At 41.6% G+C, this 22,403-nt stretch overlaps 1 protein-coding gene across 1 annotated transcript in view; it reads left to right on the top strand.

Annotated features, from left to right (window-relative positions):
• The first annotated feature begins 3,326 nt into the window (after positions 1-3,326).
• ELOVL4 (ELOVL fatty acid elongase 4) overlaps positions 3,327-22,403 on the top strand; it is a 34,020-nt gene continuing 14,943 nt past the window's right edge. Inside the window, exons 1-2 of the mRNA XM_049818117.1 lie at positions 3,327-3,702; positions 20,703-20,890. Of these exons, the coding sequence (XP_049674074.1) occupies positions 3,597-3,702; positions 20,703-20,890 (294 nt within the window). The 5' untranslated portion in view covers positions 3,327-3,596. The remainder of the gene's footprint in view (positions 3,703-20,702; positions 20,891-22,403) is intronic.

The following is a 22,403-nucleotide window of genomic DNA, read 5'->3' as shown; positions in this document are numbered from 1 at the left end:
CTTTTGGTGAGCTGCCTGGAGGGATCACTGGTGGCAACATACAAAGCTCTGACGGCTTTCTTCCTACTACACTTCATAAATATTATCCCGTATACCGGTATTTCACCTTCCCCTTACAACAATCTCATTGCTAACCTGAAGCAAAACCTGAGTGAGTTCAATTAGTGAAGAAGCAACTGCTCATTCATCAAACATTACAGTAGAATATGCTTCACTGAAATTCATGACTAAATGCTTTTTCACGTGCATTATGATATGCACTGATCATCTGGACTTTGTAACATTTCTATTGCCATTAATTTGTGTCATGAACAAGCAGGAAATGGCTTGAAATAGTTCTGAAATGAGGTATCTTGGGTTTTTTACCAAAAAGTTCTGGAAGGAATACAAAAAGTTTGTATCTCGAATGGGAACTGGGAGGAGACCTTCCTTGAGGCAGGCTGTCCCACACCTTCCTGTTACCTTCTGCACCTTTCCTGAAGAACGCAGACTTGCCTGCTGCCAGCACAAGCACCCTGGAGCGCTGGACAAATGGCTGGAGCGCAGCTGGGAATCCATGTGTTCCTCTGGGATCAGCTGCCCCAGGCCTGCCTTTTTTGAATGGAAATTTGCCCACCTGAGATGTCCAGGTTTTCGGAACATGTAGATTACCAAGTAGAAGATGACAACAGTGGCTAATTAATGATATCTAAAAAAATAATCTTTTTCTGACTACCATGCTGCAGATTTCCTTGGAGGCTGCTTTGATGCTATGCCTTTGGATGCCTTCCTCCTTCTGCTCTCTTTAACTAAAGACATGGGTCTCGGCTTTCTTAGAACCAGCACATCCTGCTGGGTGCACAAACGTAGGAAACTAGTTGGGATGTGTTTGGAAGCCCTGAGACACTGACCTGATTTTAAAAGCATGTCCGCGTGCTTGCAGGCTGAAAGTTAAACTAATGAGAATAGTTTGTCATAACTTCATCACACTTTTTAAAGCCAATATCAAAGCACAAAAGAAGTTACTCTGGTTAGATTGTTCATCTTCTCCCTGTTCTCCAAGCTCTGCAGCTCTGTTGTGGCTCTTCTCAAGGCTTAATTGCTCTGTAAAATTATCTATGTACAATCATATTGCCAATATAAAGGAATTAATTGCAATCCAGAGAAGTTATCTAATCTGAAACAGATGAAACAGTAAACTGGATCATAGAAATATTTTATAAACAATAATTATTAGTGTCAATTGTGCAAAAAAAGACTTCCATAGAATAAATAAATAAACATTTTAATAAAGAAGTAAGCATATCTAGGCTATAATATAAATAATGATGATGATTATTATTATTACTATGTATTAATATTCCTAATATGTCTTGTTCCTTTTTGCTCTTTGGTAGGCTGCAGATCTTTATGCAGTGTTGGTGGCACTCTGCTTAGTCCACATCTTGCCTGACATCAGGGACAGCCAGGGAGTGCAATCCTTTGTCATGTTGATTCATTCAGTAGTCCATTCTGTTCTAAACATGTGGCCAAGGCAAATGGCCATATACCAATCTGAGGATTATGACTCATTCTTTTGGTTTCCTTTTGATTTAAATGATAATGTTAAAAAAAGCTCTGAAGCCATGCTTTAGACAATACCAACCACGCGTCAGGTTTCTAACTGCCCAACAATACGCTGCAGTGGTTTCACCTGAAGGAGGCACAGGAACCACAGCTAACACTACAGCTGTCTGTCTGCAACTTGGGAAGAAGGTTGGTGTTCCCCTCGCCCTACCCGCTGACAGATCCATTTCAGAGCTCTCCCCGGACCTCCTGCCATGATCAGTGCCATCAAAATGAAATGTAATTCAAGTCAGTGTAATTCATGCAGAGTTTTGATTGACTCTTCTCCTGTGAGAGAAGTAGCAGCTGTCCGTACATCTGCGTGCGGTAACCTTGCTTCGGGTCCAACTTTCAGGCAGTGTTGGGATAAGCTGGACTTCCCTGTCCATCCAGGCCTCCAGGGGTTGACATAGCTCCTCTTCCTTGTCCCAGTGCAGGTGATCCCTACTCCCAAACACCTGCTAGTTTCCAAGCTCCAGGCGCAGCGGCTCTACAGCGGAGTTAACTAGCGACGGCCAGCGGGCCTCTCCTGTCCATGGGGCTGGGATCGCAGCAGCCAGGGTGGTCCAGGAGCTGAGCGGAGGGTGACTCACCCCGGAGGAGGAATGCGAGCTGTGCTCACCAAGACCAAGTGACAACAAGTGACACAGGTGCTGGTGCACTGTGGGAGGGACAGGTAGATACCATCTGATCTGCTGTCTGCCAGGAGGAAAGCTCGCAATTCGGGTGGAGTAGCTCCCCTCTTGTCCCTCGGTGGGGAAACTGACCCCGAGGGTGTCATGCAGCCATCCACACTACGTGGATCGTGGGAGAGGGAGGGCAAGAGACAAGCTGGCAGGAGGAGGTAAGAGGCAAAGGGTGTGAGGAGCAGCTGGTGCATCCACAGGGTTTGTTGGGGCTGAAACGCAGGGTGCAGAATGGATGAACCGCGACTGCACCCGCAGCCCCGATGGCCTTTGCCACGGAGGATCCTTCTCCTGCAGCCCCCAGCAATAGTCTGGGTCTGGGTCTGGGCGAACCTCTCTGCGCCATGAAGTGACTGTAAAGGCTTTTGGTCCAGAGATGGAGGGGAGAGCGTGCGAAAGGCCCCTCCGTGGTGCCTGGAGGAGGCTGGGCAAGCTCCTGGTCAGAGAAAGGCCACCAACCACCGCCAGTGGGGCAGGGAGATGGCGAGATCCCGTTGCGATCGCTGGTTTTACCAGTGCTGGGAAGAGAAGGGATTTTAACAGAGGCTTCTCGGGGCAGTCAGTTGAAAAGCTGACACTTTCGTACCAACAGCCTGAGGTAAAGTGAGCGCTGCTCACGCCAATGCCTTGGCCTGCCTGTCAAAGGGGAGTGAGAGGGGAAGGAGAGAGGAATCAAAACGCAGACTGTGAAGAAGAGAAAAGGAAGAAAGGCAATAAAAGCTGACTGAAACATTTATTCCCCCGTCTGATAAAACCCTACCTATTTGAAAATAAAAGGCAAATTAAGCTAATAAGCACCTCTTCCCCCCCCGGACGCCCACTGAGGGAGAATCGGGGTCCCCGAGGCGGCGCCAGGGGCCGCCGAGCCGCCCTTGCACCTGCTCCCGCCTCGCTCCCCTCAGCCGCCGGCCGGCCGGCCGCACTGCGCCTGCGCGGCCGGCCCGGGCCGCCGCGCACCCCGCGGCCAGCCGCCGGCGGGCAGCGAGCCGGTGGTCACGTGACGCGAGCGCACCGCAGCGTATCGCGGAGGGTGCTGCGGAGCCGCGGCCGCCTCGCCGCTCCCCCCTCACACACACACCACACACACACACACACACACATTTCGCCCGCCTCCGCCTCCTCGCCCTCCTCCCTGCCCGCGGGGCACGGGAGCCGGTGACGGGAGCGAGGCGGAGTCTGGAGGGAAGATACCGAGAGATAGAGATTTAAATCACATCCCCGGCTGTAGAAGGGCAGCAGCAGCAGCAGCCCGGGCGCAGAGGCACGGACGCACGCGCCGAGACAGGTCTGCCGGCTCCGCCGTCGCTGCTGCTGCTGCTGCTCACCATGGGTGCCGCCGCCGCCGCCGCCGAGCCCCCCCGCGCCATGGGCCTGGTGTCCAGCGTGGTGAACGACACCCTCGAGTTCTACCGCTGGACCTGGAGCATCCGAGGTAACGCGCCCAGGGCGGCCTCGCCGGCAAACCCGGCGCCGCCATCGCCGTCCCCGGCGCCCCCCGCCCCGCTGTCACTGAGGCGCAGCGCTTCAAAATGGCTCCGTCTCCCGGGAGACGCGGCGCGCGCGCCCGGCGGGCTGAGGCGGCCGGCGGGCTGAGGCGGCCGGCGGGCTGAGGCGGCCGGCGGGCTGAGGCGGCGGGCGGGCCCGGGGCCCCGGCGGGGTCCGCAACCCCCCCCCCTTCCTCCTCATCCTCCTCCTCCTCCTCGCCCTTCGGCGTGTGCTCGGGTGCTCCGCTTGTTTAGCTGTCTCAATCCCGTCTAACGGCCCCGGGGTGCGCGGGGCATCTCTGCGTGGCAAGGTGAGGGTGTCCCCCCGCGGGCGCCCGCGGGCCGGAGGGAGCGAACTCCGCCTCGCAGAGGCCTCTGGTTCCCTCCGACCGCAGCGTGCCGTGGGGTGGTCGTGCGGGAACCTGGCGTCGGAGGTCAGCCAGGCCCTCCGGTAATTTGTGGCGGAGCGGAGCTCGGGCGGCCTTCGGCTTCTGCGGCAGGTGGGAGTCCTGTGACAGCGTCGCGTTGGAGTTCAACAAACTGACTGAGGAAATGGTTGCGACCGGCAGTGCAGAAGCTTTTTGTTTTACGTTGAGCGCGTTTGGGTTGGTCCTGCTGTTTGCCGTTTCCAGTGCGCTCCATTTTTGTATCGGCGCCCCATGGCTGCAACGTGGAAGATGCTGAAGGAAGAGAAAATGCCTCGGAATATGGAGAAATGTGGAAAAAAGCAGCTCTCGGTGCTGGGACGGCAAATGCGATGGTAACTTGTGACAGCGACCGGTAGCTCTGGAAGTATTGGTCAGCATGAATGGCTCTTTCTCACTGGTCAAATGAAATGAGTCTGGTAGAGTGGCAGCTTTCATAGTTGCTCTTGTCAGTAGCCTTGGGCAGTTGACAGAAGAATCACTTCTCTGGATGTTTCCTTCGGTTTTCAGTTGTCCACACAGTGATGAGGTCTAGGCTATTTTGATCTAAACCTAGAAATACGTGGAGCAAAACTCTGGACTGAATGCAACTATGGATGTATTTTGTGGTGGTGTGATAAGTGAGAATGTGGGGCCTTCATTACAGACAGGAAGCTCACTGCATCAGCAGTCTTTTCTTTTCCGCCCCCCTCCTATCTGCCATCTGTCAGATAATAAATTAATCTTACGATATAGATGGAGGGAGCTCACTTTTTTCCTTATAATTTGCCTTCCCAGCCTGTCTTCTGGTTTTTGCCTTATTTTAAAAGTTAAGCCTGCGTGCATTTTTTTCTTCTGTATTTAAAACCTGCCAGAATATGAGATCAAATAAAAATGCTTGCAGCAGCACTGCATTGTAATCTATCAGTGTTTGCTCTATTTCTCTGCCTCTTGCAACATACAATTGTTCGTAGACTGCCAGGTAATGCATGAAAGAGATGCTATTCTAGCCAATCAATAGCATTTTCAGATGGATATAAAAATAGATGTGGGTACAAAGTTGATGTCCTTATGGATTACTTGATTTGTTTTGAAAAAGACCTCAAGTTCTGATATATTTCCAGAACTTCAAACATGTTATTTAAGTCTGTATATTGACCGTGTTTGTTGTAAGCAAAAACGATTGGAGGAAAAAACAAAAGAGGGTTGAAAAGGCAAGTTTATGTAAGGAGTGTAAAGATAAGTAACTTACATTAATACTACATACAGAGCAAACTTTTATCTCTTCCTCCTGCTTCTTTGGAGAATGTTAAGCAGTAGTAGGATGACATTGCGATGGCATCTAAAATATGCTTAAGTCTTTTACTAATTTACTAATGCAAAATTTTAAATTTTTGCTCTAAGTTTGGTAATGTTGCTGTTAACACAGGATTCCACTGTAATCAAGTAATCAGTTGCACTTTGTGTAAGAAGTGGAGAGTTTCTTGTTCAGGTTGTGGATTTCAGCGTGTCCTTGCAAGAATAGTTTTGGATAGAGCCTCAGTCGCATAGAAAGCATGTTACTGTTCTTGTTTATACCCAGTAGTATGTAAAGCAAGGTCCTCATGTAGTCTTTACAGTCAGGTATGGATACGTGAACTATGTAATATCACACAATGTAGTCACAAGGTAGCTCCGGATAAGAAAGTGTCATTTATGAGGCAATGCTGCGTTGCTATTTAATGAAATCATATCTTAATGCCCTAAGTTCTGCTTAAAAACCTGTTACCTGTTCAATTTGCTGCTTTTCTGCATGTGTCTTCATTCAGAAAAAAAAAAAATTGTCTCCATTTGCCATCTCTGAGTGAATATATGTTAAAATCATGAATTCAGCACTGTTATGTGAATTCATGCAATTCACCTTTGTGTCAAGAACTATGGTGGTGACATTGCTCAACAGAAAACACAAATTATGGCATGCAAGACCATTGCCTAACGTTCAATATCATTAAATAAAAAACTATACCACGCAGCAAAGTTGCTCAACAAATGATGCCATGCAATAGCATTACACAATAAATCATACTGAAACACTACTACACAGCAAAATTACACAATAAAATGTGAAGAAATTTTATTCCCACTACTACTCCTATGCAAAAACTTCTCATTCATATAAAACCAAATTTACTTATTCTCTTCAGTTCTCGCTTCTATTTTTTATTGGACACCCAAGTCTGTCTTTAGCCCTGTTCTCAGTATTCAGCAGGATTGTCCTTCTAGCAGGTGTTTTCTAATGCTGACCTGGACTCCTGTGATGAGACTTGTGTAGAACTGTGCCAGAACATCCCACTGAGTCTCGTGCTGCTTTATTTTTGTGCTGTAAAGATTTGGTCTTTTTCTTCCCCTACTTTGTGCTATTTAAAAAGCAACCATCCTTTTCTAAGACCAAAAAGAACCCCAGAAGACTGAGTATATGATGAGCCTAACTGGCTCATCAACTGGATTTTTTTTTTAATGGTGTCACAATTTTTTTAGCATTAAGTGCACTATCTAAAGCTGGTTTGTTTGTGGTTTTGTTTTTTAAATCTTGCCTTTAGGAATAATAACAGTATTCTGTGACTTTTTCCTCATATATATTATCAAATACATTTTCAGCCTTAGCTTAATGTTTTTGCTTGTTAATTTGTTGAAAAAACTACTTTTTTTTTCTCTCCTTCCTTGACTATCTTTTCAGACCCCTTTCATGAAAGCCTAAAATCCATTGTAATCGTATATTCACCTGAAAAGGCTGAAGGAGATCATTTAGGAAACCATAAACTTCAAGGAGAGGTAGAAAGGACAAAAAATGATCTTAACGGTCATTAGGAGAAAAAAAAAAGGTGGTCAGTGGAACAGTTACTATCAGGAAAGATGATCTAGGAATTCCATGCCATTATTTCTGTAAGGACATGGGACTGGTTACGTGTAATAGGTAGGGCAGGGCTTCCTTCTTTCTCTCGGCTCAGGTAGCTGGTTGAGGTTAGATCTGCCAGGGAGGATTAAGGGTATGATTAGATGACTGAGCAAGTGACTTAAAGGGAGGTTCCAGGCTGAGTCCAGGGGAGCTATGAAGATGAATAACTTGGGACACAATCCAGGAAAAGAAGAATGTGGAAATCTGAAAACATGGGTGAAGAGACCATTGGCAGTTGGGGAGGGGGAATAGGAGACTGCAGCTCGAAAACAAGATTTGTGAAACCCTGTATCAGAAAGATTTCTTTTAGAGGGACTAGTTAGTTTGAATGTATTGAGCTAAAGAACAGAAGGCTTTATTGACTTTGGGTGAGAATGATTGTTCTTGGAGCTCAAAGTTAAAAGGAGGCAGGGCCATCCCAGGCCACGTGGGACTGCTTTGGAACAGCAACTATTTACAGCTGTTGCAGTTAATAAGATTACAGACTTTTTCCATCAGGAGGAAAGGAGAGAGGAGAAAGATGCAAACTTTCACTTCAGTGGTAGGATAGTCTTCTAAGTAGAATCTTGTTCAGGAGCAATATGAATTGTAGCTTTTATCAGTTGGGTCAGAAGTATAAGGCAATGAGGATGGGAAACACGGGAAACTTACAGCTGCTTGCCTTAAAAGTGAACCAGTGGAGTAGCTTCCATGGGAGCTCAAATGGCCATAAAAACTTTCACCAGGAAGATCTTGGGACTAAGTTAAGAATGCTCAGGAAGTTCACGTTCTGTTTCTTTTTCAGTCCAGGGAACAGAACTGGAAGATAATGCATTTCTTCTTCCTCTTCCCTTGTTCTTTTCCCCATGCCGAAACCAAGTGTGGCCAAAGGATCCTGAATGTTTATGCTTGAGGAAGGTTCATTGGGGTTAGCAGAACAGTCTGAGTGCAAGTAGTACCTTGTTGCATTTGAGGAGTTGTGCCAAAGCTGGAGGCAAGTACAATCCCAATGAAAGGTCTTTAGAGGGTGATGATGGGGAGGGAGAGCGAAGGGTGAGATGAAGGTTCATGAAGCCTGTTTCACAGAAACAAAGCAGAATGCGTTCCTAAGCTCTCAGAGGGCTGGCTGAGCATCAGACTTGGTGATTTGGCATGATACTTGTCTTGCAGATACAATTTTCTTCTCAAGGGAACAGGTTTTTTCGATCTGTGACCGTGACTGGGTAAAACACGAGGATTAGACAGGAAGAAACACACCAGAAACTGGAGAAGCTAGTGTAATTGGGTTTGGCTGTCTTGTGGCAGAAGCAGCACTTGGAGAAATTGATTACAGAAGTAAAGAATGTTAAAGGCTAGGTTATGTGAGTCTACTGTCAACCAAACTGAGTAATAGGAGTATCCCAGTTTACATGATTCGTTTCATTAAGCATCACATTTCACTGCCTGTCAGTGGAGGGAGGGACTTTATTAATGAAGAAAAAACAGCTGTCGGTATTGAAGACAATTTGCTGGGTGTTTGAAGGAAATTCCACCCACGTTTCATCACCAGGAGATTTTTATCAGATTATGGAACTCAAAAGATGGATAATAAGAACAAAAGAGATACCAAGCACCTTTGGAAATGGAAACATCATTCAGAAAAGTACATTACTGAAGTGGAAATATCTGCTTAGAGACTTTGGATCACCAAGCTTCAAGAATTCGAGCTTGAGGGAGTAGCCTGAAGCAAAGCTAACACTTATGGACGAGGAGCTGAGTTGTGAGTGGAAGACTCCTCTTTCCTAAAATGAAGGAGGAGTTGTACGTGATGACCTGCAACTCTCATGTCCAGCAAAGAGACGAAACAGAAAAAAACCTTCAAAGAGCACCAGCAAGAATGTGATATGAACTTCTGTGTGAATACTCATCGGCATATTCCAGAAGGAAAAGCAAACATTTGGAGAAAATGGCAAGAACATAACTGAACTTCTGAAAATTCCTTTTAAGGCTGCATAGATAGCACGTCTTGAAATCTTTGGAGGAAATAAGATATTGTGAATACTCTTAAAGCAGATTCAATGGAAAAAGGCTGGGAAACTGCTTTATATAGAACTTAACCAAGCTGGTTGCATGACCTTAGTACCTACTGCAGAAGGCCAAATGACTAGATTTGCAGCACACCATAAATTACTGTTGTGGAGTTCTCGGCAGATCTTGTGTCTCGGCTAAGGCTGTATGCCATTAGTGAGGTGCAAATTGGCACATGGTCCTGGAGCCACATACTGCAACAAGAGGTGAAGAATACTTGAACAGTTGAAATACCTGTGGCATGAAGCAGATGCAGTCATCCTGGGGACTGCGCTGGTTCCGTAAATTGTTTGAGCATAGTGGTTGGACTGTTGTTCATAGGTAGCTGTCTCTAGTTGGAGAAGCTTGACTAGAAGTTGATCATGGTAGTCATTCTGTATTTATATGCTGTGCTCGGAGTGAAGAGGGATGTAGCAGGGCTATCATTATAGCTATGAAAGACCAGAAGAGGTTGTATTCAAGGCAGCTGTGCTATACTGTCCTGTGCAACCAGGAAAGATTGTCAAAGGCTGCATAAGGACAATTAGTAGAAGAAGGTGTAGGAAGCGTAGGATGTAGTTCCTTTTAAGGTCTTGTGGATCAGGAGCCATGAGGAGTGTGTGAGGCAAGATTCCACTTTATCCTCTGCCAGTTCAGACAGGTTTTTGGAGTTACTTGATTCACATGGAAAGGATTAAGGGATTGCTTAGATGAAAGGTGAGTGAATGAAAGGCTTCAAGTGGACATGGAGAGAACTTTGGAAGGAAGAATTTGCTAGGATGCAGGACTGGGCGGGGAAGAGGCTGTGGTGTGTACTGAAGAGTTTTCTGAGGTAAGGAAAATGGGGCTAAACATCAATGGCCTGAAAAACGGGAGCTAAAAGAGTTCATTTAGCTGAAAAGAATTGGCCATAAAAAGAATGAGAGCTTTGTTTTTTAAAGAGTGTTGGTGTGAGTGGAGTGTGCCTGGAGCCCAGAAGCTGGGACAGTGTGCTTTTAAGGGCAGATCTGATCCATGATGTAAGACTTCTCTGACTAGTAAACTGTTATATGGCTGGGCTTTGCTTTCTCAGGCTGTGTTTGAAAACAAAGTTGAAACTACCATTGTATTTCGTAAGGAACTCCTGTGTGTGGGACTATCTGACTGCCATCTCCTTTAGGAAGGTGTAGATGCAGAATTCTGGATCTTGTTTAGGTGGCAGGTGGGTACAACGGTGCTCAGTTTTGTCAACACTTAAGTGCTTCTAAGCATATGGACTTCAAGGTCTTGTGACATTTTAAGGATGTAAATGAAGGCAGCTCTGAAATTCAGGCCTGCTGAGACTAAGGTGTCAGCTCTGTGGGGATTTTCAGGACTGCACCTTAGACTGTAGGTAAAAGCAATAAGTAGCTCCAAGGCAAGCCTAGGGGTGAATTGAGTGCAATGTGTTTTGTATTAACTCCCACTGTATGTGCTTGGATCTCAAGATAAACATGAGCTAGTTTACCTTTCTTTCGTGGAAGGTGAGGGGGGAATAAGCTACCTCAATTTGGCTTGCATTTGATGCAAGACAATCATGTGCCTGTGGGCATTAACTGCTCCTGGTTGTGTCAGGTTAACTCATTTATGTGCCTGCAACTCAACTCCTTTCTTTATGTACTTGAATAATTTCAGTGGTTTGATCCTTCACTTCTGCCCTGGAGTGTTCTCTCTCTCCAGGGTATTGTGTCTGCTTGTACCTTGAGACTCTTGCCTAGTTTCACTCTGTCCATTCACCTGCCACATGTACTACTCTGTTTCAGCATAGTCGTGGACTCTTGGCTATTTGGTTTGTTTCCATCATGTTTTCCTATTCCTGTTTTCTCTTTTTGCAGTATCTCAAAAGCGTCTTCTTCCAATTCTTGTATATGTTATGCTTCAGTTTGCATGCTTGACCATGGTGTTTTTCTATTTCTTTTTTTCTTTTTTAATCTGCTTATAGATACCATCTCCTTGTTTCCCTCTCCCAGTTATAGCAAATACGAGAGAGTGGTTTATTGCTTTCTAAATGGTCACAGAATGTTGCTGGAAGAAGGGAGTTTATAACCCATGCCTTTCACTTTTTCTGTTGAGCCAGTAAATCTTATCTCTCTGGACAAGATTTTATGTCCTTCTATTTGTAGAGCATCATTGTAACACCTTGTTTTTAAATGGTTTAAGATACTCTAAAGGGAAAAAAAATAGGAAATACGGGTACTAAATTGAATAGCTGGGCTTTAAATAGGAGACTTCATAACCATATTTTCTGGGTTTGCATTTAATATTTAGTGGTTTACCAGAAACAGATGTGCCCAATAGAAATACTTACACATAGAGTACCCCCAAATGCTTTCATATTTAGGTCAGATTTTCTTCTACTCTTTCTAATCTCAGTTTCAGTGATCCATGAATTTTTGATCAAGTGTAAGAAACTGTATTGCAGAAACCATTATAGAAGCTTGGATTTGGGGGCCATATGTTAGCATGAAAGGTAACATGACTGTAGATGCGAAGAGACTTAGCTGTGGCAGTCATTTGGGCATGGCATTATCTAGCTGCCAAACTGATGATTTTGCTACTTTATACTTTGTGAGTGAAAGATTCAGGCACTGATCGTTCTTATGGTCATCTTTGGGTATAAGAACGTTTTCTCATTCAGTTCATGTTTTGAAAATCAACACTTAAAAAATCAGTCTCTTTTTTTGGTGTTGCCCCCACCCCCCCCCCCCCCCCCCCCGGATTTGTCATTTTTGCTGATGTTGAAGGCATGTTGAGGAATTAAGTTCTAAATGTTTTGCATGTTACTCTTCTTTGGAGCCTTTGACTGATGTACTTGTGTTAGGCTAACAGATGACCCAATGTACCTCACAACTGTAAATTTTACTTCTGCCCCTGAACTTTGAAGATAAGAACTAATATATTTCAGTAACTCCTTCTGTAGTTTTTACTCAAAACAGAATTCCTACCTCATTCATCCTTCTGTAAAACCAAATTGATGAGCAGCATCCTCGTGCTGATGCAAACAAAAAATTGGTAGTTTATCAGAGAGATTTCTGTGCAGCTTCTCACAAAAATATTTGGTAGCTTTCTGGTGTTATTTTTAGGTCTATTTCACTTGCCATTGCTGGTTTTCATACATGTTCAGTCACTGCATCTAGGAGTCTAAATGTTCATCTGCAACCACAAATCATTCTGTGTTATGAGAGCAATGATTTAAGTTGTTTACATTTGCTGTGTCGTTAAGTATCAATATCCTTCCACTGTGTTAGCATGTTAGCAAGACATTTATCAGTGCTGAACTTACTGTCCCATGTATGCTGAGTATGTAACACCTGTCTCTACAGTGGAGAAGGCCTTGCAGAGTTGTTATTAAACTGTTATTAATAATCCTTCACATTTTTCAAGGAGGTTAGTTTCTAACTGATGCAATCTAATAAAAAAAAAATCTGTCTACGGAGAAGATTTATTCTGTGATCATCCCCTTTGGCATTATAAAACCCTGAATCATACTAGATGGGCCAATAGTCTAATCTGTTATTGCAACATTGAATGTGCATAAATCCTGTGTTTGCATTACTGCATGCTGATACCCCTACAAGTGTTTTCATAGTACTGAAGTCCACCACTTGTGTGTGAAGTAATGACATCTCCAGTCTGAGCTCTCAGAAATACAATTTTGGCTAAGACCAGAGAAGTGTGAATAAAAGTTTCAATAAAGAAAACACTGTAGAAGGAAAGCTTGTTGAAGTGTGTTTTATGCAGCACTTCTATTTCTTTAAAAATACAGAGGCATGGGCTGGATCATAGAGTTCTGCAACTAGTTCATAAAATTGCATCCCTTGGATCAGTTGGGGTTTTTGTTTGTTTGGGGGTTTATTAATCTGTTTTCTTCATCTGTTTACTCTGTAAGTTGTAACCTGTAAGAAAAGGCATGCAGGTATCACTGCACTGGGAATGCGTCTTGTTTTTGTGATGTTTGGAAAAGTAAGATTTGACAAACAGAAGAATGCTACATGCCTCAAGGGCTTACTATCTTGCAAATCTTGTGTAAGCTTCAGTGAGGATTATATTTTTATTATTCCTTGAAGCAGAGTATTTGCGCTGTCCTCACAATCACAATCAATAGAGGAGGTAAATAAAAAATAATCTGAACAAGGCAATTGCTTAGACTTGAAAATCCTAAGATTTGATAGTGAATTGATATGGCTCATGAACTTCATAATAATTGCATTATTATCCTTGTCTTGAAACAAGCGTATCCTGGAATTGCTGTGTACAGACACAAAAACAATATGGTATTAGTGATTGAATGATGGGAATCCTAAGAAGACTAGAATGCTAGCTAGAATAACGGGAATACTAGTTAAAATACATGTGACCTTTTAACAACAAATTGGGATTAAGCATTCCTGTTACTTTAATGGGAGTTTATGAAACATGCATATTACACAGATGTTCATTAGCTGCAGGAGATGTTCTTAGCTGTGTGGTATTTTGATTTTATGTTGCTGTATATAGCTTTAAAGAAGACTAAACAGTCAATTACAAAGCCCTGAAATTTAAGACAAAGCCACAGCTGGTTATAAGCAGTAGCTGTTAGTCTCATCTGTAGTCCTTTTGGATTCAGGGAAAGCTGCTCTCATTTCTGAGTGCAGCAGGATTTGTATGTCATCATCTGCAAACTTTTAAAATCTGTGGGGTTTGTTGTTTTGTTTTTCAGAGTATATGCTTTCATTATTTGTTGTGCTTGAGACCGAATATTTTTATTCTTGCATCTTAGCTTGATGTTTCATAGCTTGTTAAAATGACAGTGCTTTGCTGTAAAATTTTGATGTCTCTTGTTCTCGGCCCAAACAAATTAGTTTGTTCTTGGCTAGTTAAAGCTTTAGAATAGACAAAATACTTAGATATTTTCATTCATTCTTGAAGATCAAAGTAAACATCTTTTCTCTGTACTGTTCTGTATTTTAAAAAAATTACTTAAATTAGGCTAGCTGTTGTGCTTTTTTGTGCCAGGTTTTGTGAACTTTTGTCCATAAAGCATGGTGTGCATGTCATCCTTGGCTTTACTGGTAACATACTCACCTTTTTGTTTTCCTGCCAATCATAATTACCACTGATGCTATGATGTTATTGTGATAATACATAATTCTTCTGTGAGGGAAGCAGCAGGGACTTGATTGGTATAATTAATTTTCCCTGTGAAACAGATGCAAGGCTGATTTAAATGTTTGTAGAGTATCCAGAGAAGAGCCATGAAAATGATTAAAGGATTGGAAAATACACCTTCAGGTGAATGAAATAAGGTGTTTCTTTAAATAAAATTTTAAAAGCAGCCAGTGAGTGACCCTATAGCTGCTTATAAATACCCAAGTGAGGTATCTTTGACCCTGTCAGACTCCTTCGCAATACTTATAGTGCCAGAAGACTGCAGACATTGCCAAGTATGATAGGTGAGATAAAGGTGAGAAAGAAGCATAAACTGGACATTCCTTGTGTCCCAATCCTTTTGCTTTCCTGCAGCAATCTGTCTGCACAAGTCCCTCCTAGGAGGGCATACACCTTTTTCTGACTGAAATGGGAGTGAGGCTATAGGCATGTTATTTTAGTTCATGCACTAGCTTTAATCCCCTGTCACAGAATTTCTCATAAAGAAATGTGATGAACTGAGATAATTGAGGATTAGAGTGCAATATGTGCAATGAGTAATCAATATCAAAGCAGACAAGTTAATTCAAGCACCGGAAACCTTTAAAAGAATCATTTGGTTTGGGCCTTATAAACAGCTCTATTAAAATTGTAATGAATAAGTGAATAGAAAAATTTAGCTTCAGTAGGTGTTCACCCCAAAGATATATGGCCTCTCAATTTTGACTCTGCAGTGGCACTTCTCTAACAGTCTTCAGTCCCAAGTTGTGCAGCTTATTTAGTTAGTCATGTACTGTTTTAAAGGCTAAGTTTATAGCTTCAGCTGTTGTTCTATTTGTACGTTCTGAGGTTTTAGTTAGTCAAAGACTGAGTTTTTTTCTTGGAATCTCTACAAAATGGTAACAGTAAATGTACTTTTAAGTGATTCTGATGCATTACTCCATTTAGTTTAAAAGCCTAGGGTCTAATCGTGTAGATGCTTATTCAAGTTTACTCTCAACTGAGCCAGTCTGCAGTGGTTGTATAGCCACAATGAACTTTGTATTTGCTTGTAAATATTTACAGGACTGAGCCAGTATTTCTAATACAGTAAATGCAGAAGGAGAAGTATGTTGTATAGAATATTAATCTGTAACCAGAAAGAAAAGGGGGAGAGGGGGGCACTAAAATACTGCAAAGGAATTCAATGTGAAAGCTTTGTGAACATTTTCAGGGGTATAAAGTTATGTTTCTCACATTTTCTTATATGATGTGTGTTTTTATTTTGTAATATCCTTCAGTTATAGTGCTAGGGGAGCTAACAAGACATGTGAAATTCTTAGATAATTAAAACAGTGTAGTTCATAGAACAATACTCCAATTAGGTAATACTGGTTTGCCTTCCTTATATTGTGGAATTAATATTTCACTCGTTTAAGGAAATCTTTCTTAAACTTGAGATTGGGCCTTGAGAGGACTTCTTAAAATAAACAGCATGATCTGCAGAGAGCTCTCACTGTTAAGAACCACTTTTAAACAGTCACCATCATTTCTGCAGTGTCTTTAGAAATGTAATTGGACAGATGGATGTGCTGGATTGGCACTGTAAGTGTCTTTGCGCTGAGAATAGTATCAATAGCTATTAATAACTTTGAAAGGCTCTCCAGATAAATTACTGAGTAGCGACCTTATAGCTGAGGAATACATATGTTGTTAAAGTAAAAATAAAGACTTACTAAGTGTTGATTTTTCAATCTGATATGAATGCAGGGAATTTCAAAAGTAATGTATTTTAGTTATGTAATGTTTTCTCTAAAACTAATATTAAATGCAGAGATGGTCACCATTGTACTATTTCAGGATTTCTCCTGATGAATGTAGGAGCAACAGTACTATGCATTTGCTTATTTTATAGTTTATACTCCTTGAGGAAGGAAAAAAATATTGATCATAGGCTCAGTAGTAATAAGCAGGAAATTTAACCATCTAAAATCCTCCCTGTTGAAAAGGAAATGCTGAACCACGTTTAACAGAAGCATTTGCATATTAAAACACTTACAGTATGTTTCACAGAAGTTTCTTGTGATTTTTAACTCTAGATCACCACCAGTGCAGCCTTACTTACTGAAATTCATCTTCATTTGCATTCCATATTTCAATATAGGTTAATTACATCCTCTTTGGACATTACCAGGTAGGATATTCAGTCCTTTTCACTGGTCCTGCTGTTGTTCTTGCTTTGGAGGAAGAAATCAGAGGGGGTTATGTGTGTATTTCCTGTTAATTGCCCCATGTAAAGAATTAAATCCTGCAAGGGTAGGTGCCTCAGGGCAATTTCAATTATTTTTTATATATATATATATAAAAAAAATAAATATATGTGTGTTCTTCTATTTCTTGTCTCGTCTTTGCAATGTGAAACTTTAGCATGTATGTACACAAAATGACAGGAGAACCTTGTGTATATAAATATTCTTATTCTTCCCTTACATAACAGTAATTTTCTATCAGGAACATATTAGCAGATGCCTTATTCTGCTCTGGATTCACCTTTACAACTAAGTGCAACTTCAAATGTTTTTTTCTAAAACTTCTCCCACCTTACAAAAAAGCACTGTACTACAGGCTGTGCCATCAAAACAGACATTTTATTTGTGATAGAATTAGAATCTGGGTCTTAGGATTTGAAAGACAAACGCATTAATCCCCTGAAAGATTCAGTCAGTCTCTGTCAATTCTAATCAGGTAAAGGCATTGGTCATTTTGCTGCAAAGCAGTTGGAGGGAGTTTTAATTCAGGGAGCTGGCCTTTTTATTTCAAGCTTATTTCATCTTTCAGGTAATAACGTACCTATTGCGTGTGAGGTACTGCAGGATTTAGTACACTTATATGTCTGTCCCCTTAAGCTATCACAGTTCTCTAATTTGCAGAAATCATTTGTGGTCATCAGTACCAGCTAGTAAGTAGGACACAAAATTATGCTGGTTTTGCTAAAACAGGGTGGGAGGGAGGAGGGTGTTGGAGTAGCTTGGGAGGTTTAAATTCACTCTCAAGTCATCTGCTTATCTTGGCTTGAAAGAGGGTATCTGAAAAGAAGCTTGGAACAAGGGTCTGCATGTAACTTTGTTTTCCGTGTAGAACATGGACAAGCAGGCTTGCTTGGTAAACTGAAATGAAATTGGTTTTGTAATACCTTCTGTGCAACAAGAATGGTGCGTGGAGTGGAGCTGATTTAAAATGAAACAAGTTACTCTGCATTATCCAGGCGAGATCTTGTGATGAGCAGGTTTCTAAATCTAGCAAGTTCTGGAATGAATAGTAGCATGTTTTCTGATGCCACAGTATTAGTAAAAAATAATCATATGCAGTGTCTCCTAAATGCCCTTAAAATAATGCAAGGTGGTGTTCTTAGCACAGTAGGAATTAGAATAAACTTCTTGGCTATTGATGTGCTTCTGTTTTGCCCAGGATGTACTCCAGAATTGAATTGCCTACTGTATTCCCTCTCATACAGGCATTTTTTGTTCAAACTGTAATTAATTGTCCTAGGAGAGGTCAGGCCCCCAAAATCGCAATCAGATAGATTCCCTGGGCACTGTGCTATGCAGTCTGTATCAGTAAGCTATGCTGTTCTTGCAAATACTTTTAAGACTTGTCTCTGAGATGGGGTGGCTCACTGTCCGAAAACCCTGTGCAGAAGGAAAGTAACACGCTGAAACCATGATGCAGGTATGGAAGCGTAATGGCAGCTCTTATGTTGTTATCTGAGTTAAGTAAATATATCTCTTGTTTTTTTCCAGTTAAGTTCTTCAATTTGTAGTATTTGTGGAAAGTAGGTGAAACAATTTTTTACAGTGCTAATGAAGCATGAGGCAAAGCCCACTTGCAGCTGGGCTTTCGTAAAAGTTGTCCGTTTGTCTTTCCTTTCACCCTCTAGTGAATCCTCATTCTTCCCTCCAGAAATCTTTGTCTCCTGCCACAAAAAGAAATCTGGAATACATCATGGTTTCCAATTTTCAGCAAGGGGTGGTAATGTTCAACTCCTGAGTAAAATTCAAATCATCTTCCTTTTTCACGTTTTTCGTGTTGTCACTCCAGTGTTCAGGATACCATGAAACACTGGATTAGAGAATCTGTCTTCTATTTTCTAATATGTCCTTGCCTCTTTATATTGCTTAGTGAAAGAAGGCTGGAAAAGCAACTTGGTCTCTTGTCTCACCTGCTCTTAACTCTTTGCACACTATAGTGTCTGAAGTGACATGCAGGTTTGATTAAAGCATGTCACACATTGGCTATTCCCGGAGCTGTCTCTTAATTAAGAAGTGACATCTTTCTTCTTGCTTAGTGGAGGGAAGTCTTTGCCCATTACTTCTTATCAGGTGGATGGTGAGGTTCTCCATTTCTCTTGTCTTTTAAACAGTGTTTTATTTTTAAATTCAGATTGGTAGAGCAGTTGCTAAAAGCAAGCAGGAACTAAAGTGTAAGGGAGGTGGCAGTGTGATTTCAGCTTCAATAGGTAGCACTCGGTGAGGTCTAGAAAATGGGGCAGTTCCTTTACATCCCAAGACACTATACTGTACTATAAAGCAATCATTCTCGTGTTTTACAGAGAGTACATTATATTGTAATAGAAGTGTCTGTTCCGGGGACTTGCTGAAAAGTAAGAGATAACTAACTGTCTTCTCTCACTTTCTTCAGTTCTGTTTCACTCCCTGTGTTTCTACAGCCAATCTGTCTGAACTTTTTGCTACTCCTCCCTGTACTCCTTGCCTTATCTCACTGTTGGCTTCTGTTGGTGGCTGCGGTCGCAAGGCTGACTCCTGTCATTCTGGCAGCGTCAGCATTGTTGGAGGTTTCCATGCATTAGGATGAGTTCTCTCTTCTGGTATTAACAGCCATAATGGAAGCAGCTAGGCTGGTTTCTCTTTCTTCTTTTCCACTTCTTTTTAGGCCTCCTAACATCTTACTTGCAATGTGCAGATCAAGTATTTCTAAATGAACTGGAAGCAAGAAGAGTCAGCGCCATGCACACTGTCTTTTGGTAGATCACAATATGTGTTATTTATTAGAAATAGAGGGTCTCATGAAATCTGCTCCTAAAATGAGGTTCTAATTTGTGATCTTAAGGGCATCCAAGGAAACAGGAAAGAAGTGGAGGAGGAGTAATGGCAGTGCTGTTCTGTACTTTCCTCATTGCATCAGAGTTCCTCATTTTGTAGATAAAAAGGGTTTTCTAACTTACCTGTTAGTATGCCTGGGATCAGGAATTAGTATATGGTATAGGGGTTTTTTCACTGTCTTTGGGTGACCATGAAGAAAAAGTTCTCTAAAAGAAACTTGTCCTCTAGGTAAGTTTGTGGGCAGCCACATTGCTATTTGCGTTTGCCCACAAATGACTGAAGGCAGGTGGTTTAGATGTCTGAGCTTCCCAAGGAGCCCTGTGGCCCTGTGGTGTGTTTTCCATCTGAACTCCCAACTGGCCTAAGCATCTGGAAGACAATCCAGTTAGTATTGTAGATTTGTGCAGTTATCTGAAGTATTGGTAGTTACCGAATAGTTACCTATTATCTCTTGCTATAACTAGAGATTAGCCTTCATATGGGGGGGGGGGGGGGGGAGGGGAAGGCAGGGGGAGGAACACTGAGTAAGGCGGTATCACTGTAGTCTCTCCCTTCCCTCCTCTGTAGCAGGGCCATCTTCTAATCCTCATGTCACTGATTCATCAGACTAAGGGTGCTTTTTTGATACAGATCCAGAACTTAATATAGCGTATTCTGGGCCCTAGAATATGTGTAACTCTGGATCCCGTGAGTGACTGAAGGAGACTATAAATAAAACCTTTGTCTCCCATATGGCAGCACAGATTAATCTACCTAGAACCATCCCTTTAAACTCTTTCATTTAGTTGTTTTCCAGTAACTTTGTTAGTATTCTGTCTGAAACATACGAGACTGACCTACATCAAATAGCAAGGGTACTTGGTTAGCATCATACAACCTGTATAAAATTAATAGGAGGCTTTTTAGTGCCTAATGTTAGACTAATAAAAGCTATTAATTTTATCAGTATTTTGCCAAATTTGTGTATCTTTCATTTGCAGCGGTGTTGAATATTTGGTTACGTTGCCACTTAATCATCATAAGCAAAATCGTTTTTTGTGGGATTAGTGGGTTGGGTTTGGGCTCACATGATTGTTTGCTTTATTGTTTTGGATTGTAGAACTGGACAGTAGAACTTGCATGACATAATGAATCTCTGTGTGAGGTAATGTGATATAGTGGGTTTTTTTAAAAACGATTTTCTTTAACCTTCCTAGAAAGAATGAGTATTTTATGTTTCTACTATCTGATGCAGCTATTCCAGGAGAAAAAAATACTTAATAAATGCAATGCTTAAAATGATGATGAGCTACGTTTTGTTCAGACCTTGTTGACTCCTTCTGTTTGCTTCACCCCCCCAGACAAACGTGTTGATGATTGGCCCTTGATGCAGTCTCCATTTCCAACACTGACTATAAGCACTATTTATCTCCTCACTGTCTGGCTGGGCCCCAAATGGATGAAGACAAGAGAGCCCTTCCAGTTACGTTTCCTGTTGGTTGTTTACAACTTTGGAATGGTTCTACTCAACTTCTTCATTTTCAAAGAGGTGTGTATGTCCTCTCGCAGGAGGGAATTCCTATTTAAGTCTGAGGGTGTCTACAGATTGCAAAATTAAAATGATCTTACATATCCATGGTGTCTATTGAGGGTGAATGTTTTGCACAGAGTTTTAAAGCTGAGTTTGCCTTTGATGTGAGTATTTCTTTAGCTAGGTATGTTCTGTTTGAGAATAAATGAACTAAATGAGTCTACAGAGAGAATTTGTGTACTAGCTATTCCAAGTTCTTAGATTTACGTTAGTGTAAATACTGGACAGATTAACTAAAATCTGTAGAGATTTAAGACTTGTAAGTGATTTTTTTTTTTTCTTTTTAGTAATCCTAAAGGGTGTCAGAATGTATCTTGTTAGAAATTGAGCTGTTTGCTGGTGCCTTCAATGTGTTTATCATTTTTAGAAATTCACATGTCCATTGTCTGTAGTGAGGAAAAGTATGTTGTCTGTAAGTTATCTCTTAGAATAAGAATAAAAATGAACTGTGTCTTTAGAAAAAAATAAAAGGATACAGTCTTCTAATATTTGGTTTGCAACGTTCCGAGTGTGTTAATTTTAAGAAATGTTAGTGTTGCTGCATTTCTCTTTTGTTAGGTTTTCTGTACAGAAGAAATGACTAGTAACAATGCAGTGGATCAGCTCTTTACCAGTGGCTAAGTGGGATTACTTAACAGTTTAGTAATCATTATTCAAGGATAGCTGTCCAGAATACAGCTGATGCTAAGGAACAGTTTATGCTGCTGTGACTTGGCTCATATGGATTGAGAGTCTTCTTCCTGGAAGACCTTGGATCATAAATTTGCAAAATCCATTTCCAGAAGTAAGCAAATGAACAGAGCAGTTAAAATTACAGCATTGCAGAATTCTTTTTCTGGCTAGTTTGTTCTGTACTTTTGCCAGGAAAGCATGGCATATCTGAAGATGATCTGCATATTGACTCTTCCCCAGAGCTTCTATAACAAAACCCTTAACTGATTTCAGCCTTTTTTTAAGACATGGTTCAGTAAAATTTTAGCCATTGCACCTCAGTCGTCATTTTGTCTAAATTGTTTCCTTGCACTATTCAACTAAGTAGTAAAATATTACATACAACAGAATTTAATGCTGACACCCAAGGATAGTTGTGGGAATGGATGAAATCCAGTCATCTTGGCAAGTTAAAACCAAAACTGCTCTGAAATGAATTCTGCAGTGTTTTCTCCATGTCTGTCTTTTTCACTTACTCTCTTAAAATGGTTTGTTTTATCCATAAGCTGAATTACACGAGATTCATGGTCAATTAATTTTCAAACCTATGTTGCTCATAGGATAATGCATGTGTTTGTATGGCATTTCCAAATCACTGAATTAAAATAAAAATGAATGGGACTCCAAATACGCATTTGCTGCTGATAGGCTGAAAGCTCGTCATTTTAGACACAAACAGAGATTCTAGTTTCCTGCTTTTTCAAATGTTAGGTTGTTATTCAATGGATGTTAAGGCTATAGATACAACATTAACAGGAAG

Source organism: Accipiter gentilis, chromosome 15 (assembly GCF_929443795.1).
Source record: "Accipiter gentilis chromosome 15, bAccGen1.1, whole genome shotgun sequence".
NCBI classification, from domain to species: Eukaryota; Metazoa; Chordata; class Aves; order Accipitriformes; family Accipitridae; genus Astur; species Astur gentilis.
This window is presented reverse-complemented; position numbering and strand designations above follow the sequence as displayed.